Raw genomic sequence first — 2,619 nt, forward strand, 5'->3', positions numbered from 1 at the left:
GAAGTAATGAGAGGAAACAAAGAGCAATAAAGAGAAATGGTCAAGACAAGATTATATTGCTGGGGGGTGTTGATCAGAACATGATAGAATTTGTCTTTTTTAATGTTGCAGTGTCTTGTTAGGAAATGTAAAAACATTGTTTTACTCTCAGCGTAGATTAATTTTACAGAGCTAACTGCAGATCTGCAGCACTGTAACAACTGGGTAGAACTCTCAGCAATGCAAAGATAATCACTTACTCCCATCCCAGACAACACAGGGCTAGTGTCAGTGTTTAGTTAAACAAATCAGGTTGGGGTTGTTGTTTTTGTTTTTTTGTTTTTTTTTTTTTTTTACAGGGTTTAGTTAAACAAATCAGGTTGGGGTTGTTGGTTTTTTTTTTTTTTTTTTTTTTAATGTGTGACATAAGCTGTAACGCAGCATGTGGATGAGTTACAAGTCTTAAGAGAATCAGTGAATTCAGTAACTTCTGTTCTCACTTAACTGTAGTGCTTCATTTACATACGTGGAATTTCCAGAAGTCGTCAAAGGAGCATAATTCAGCTTGTTATTAAATCAGATGAAGTTTTAGAAAAGTTGATGAAAGGATTGTATTCCTCAGGTTAGAAAAAGCAGACAACCTTTTATCTGATGATCTAATTAATGATATTACCACTTCCTATAAGCCTTGTATCTGCTATTAAATCAAGAACTTAAAATTGTTTTAAACTTTACCTACAGTGTTTTTACATTTAGTTTCTGTGAAAGAAAGAAAGAGAAAGTAGCAGTATCATTACAGCTGACTATTCAAATCCAAGAACAGTGTCTGACAAATTATATATACAAACCTTGATCTGTCGCCCACCCCTACTCCCTTTTATCCTTCCTCAGCCTATGAAAAAGTCTATGCTCAGCACAGCACACTGTCTTCTAAGTTTCAGAGTTGAAAATGAGAGGGCATTGGTGCAGTCTGAGAACATCTAAGTAGTTTTACAGCACTTTCCTTCATGCAAAATGCATTGTATGTGCTAAATCCCTCTCTTTAGGCTTAGAAAGATGGTTTGGAAAGCTACCTGGCGAACATCTCTCTGGCTAGGAAACACCCACAGCAGTCAAACGTTGCCTACACCTCAATAGTTAGTTCAGTTAGGTTTGAAACAAGCAGTTAGCCTTATATTGACACCACAAAGTGTCCATATTGCACTGTTATGAATAATAAGGAGTCCATTTTCAGGTTTGTGCAAGCATGTACAAATACCTTCTGCTTTCCCAGCCAAAGACTCCTAAAATTTACCTGCATCATTTGAACTGGGGAGGGGAGCAATGAGTTCTGCAGCACAAAAGCATATCTGACGTGTAAGAGCCGCACAGTATAATTCTACCACCACCAAGTGCTCCAAGCGCAATTTCTTCTAAGGTAAGAATGAGGCAAGAAGAGGATTTAATGTTATAACCTACTGAACAGAAAGGCTGAGAATGTCAACCCCAGGATGGCTAATACAACAGTATAATCATCAGACAGTGCCTAAGAGCAGAGGAGTGTAAGAGGCACTATTTCCTTTAACTTAAGTCTTCCAGACCTCATCTCAAAGCAATGACATATCTAGGTGACCTAACTCTGAAAAGCAAGATTCTTGGTAGGCTAAATATGTAATTAAACTAAGCGCTACTAAATAAAATAGATAATCTGAGGAAAGACAGAAGGAAAAACAGATGTTATCAAGAGTGCAACCCTAATGGTATCCCTGCAAAACTGAACACACAACATGGCAAGGGATTTAAAGTGCACTACAGCAAGTCTGAAGAGTCCCCCATGTTACCAGGCGTTTCTTTAATGTGCCGCAACTTTAAGAATCTTAAAAGTCTTGAAAACTTGGCTCAACTTATAGAAAACAAGTATCGTAGGCAAAAAAATATTCAATGTGAATGTTTATATCCACTTCCTTAAACCACATCTAACACTAAATGCTGCGTGACTTCAAGTAAAAGGAAAGCTAACAGAGGGGAAAAAACGTAGTTCAGGAAGCAACAAGCAGCCAGCTGAAAGGAAATCAGGCATTTCAACTGCTTGTCCACTTATAGAAGCATGATTACATCTATAAAACATCCCAAACCCCTCCTTTTTTCCAAGTGGTTAAACAAAGATATGCTGATATATCACAGCTTTCCAAGCAGCTTGCCCGAGTCTGAACTGGGACAGTCTTTGACAATCCATTACATTCATTTTTTTTTTTTGGTGACACAAATATTGTCATTCTGATATAAACAATCTCGTTGCAGCTTCTGAATTTTTGCTGCAGATAAAAATCAGTGCAACAGTCATTTATGGAATCTTTTTTAAGTGTGTTACTAATTAGAAAATTAGGTCCCTGTCATTTGAAATAACTAACTTGAAATTGTGGATCCTACATTTGGAATAAAAAATTGGTTTCCCCATTTCATCAACTCTTTGAAATAAGATAAACTTAAAGCTTCTAAAATTAAACATGATGAATTCCCCCCAAATTTCTAACCAGCACCTTTAAAAGACATTCACTGCCTACCTGAACCATCGCTGGAGACTGAACTCGCATTAATTCCAGAAAGGCCAAATAAGGGACATTCTCGATCAGTGTTTACATGACCCCACTTGTGGCATTT

At 37.2% G+C, this 2,619-nt stretch overlaps 1 protein-coding gene across 2 annotated transcripts in view; it reads right to left on the reverse strand.

Moving 5' to 3' along the window:
* CIR1 (corepressor interacting with RBPJ, CIR1) overlaps positions 1-2,619 on the reverse strand; it is a 22,281-nt gene that overhangs the window by 16,820 nt on the left and 2,842 nt on the right. For both annotated transcript variants that reach the window (XM_009640729.2, XM_035896194.1), the window contains one exon: positions 2,523-2,619. This exon ends at the window's right edge or, in 1 of these variants, runs on beyond it. In XM_009640729.2, the coding sequence (XP_009639024.2) occupies positions 2,523-2,619 (97 nt within the window). The remainder of the gene's footprint in view (positions 1-2,522) is intronic.

Source organism: Egretta garzetta, unplaced genomic scaffold (assembly GCF_000687185.1).
Source record: "Egretta garzetta isolate BGI_Z169 unplaced genomic scaffold, ASM68718v1 scaffold16, whole genome shotgun sequence".
NCBI lineage: Eukaryota > Metazoa > Chordata > Aves > Pelecaniformes > Ardeidae > Egretta > Egretta garzetta.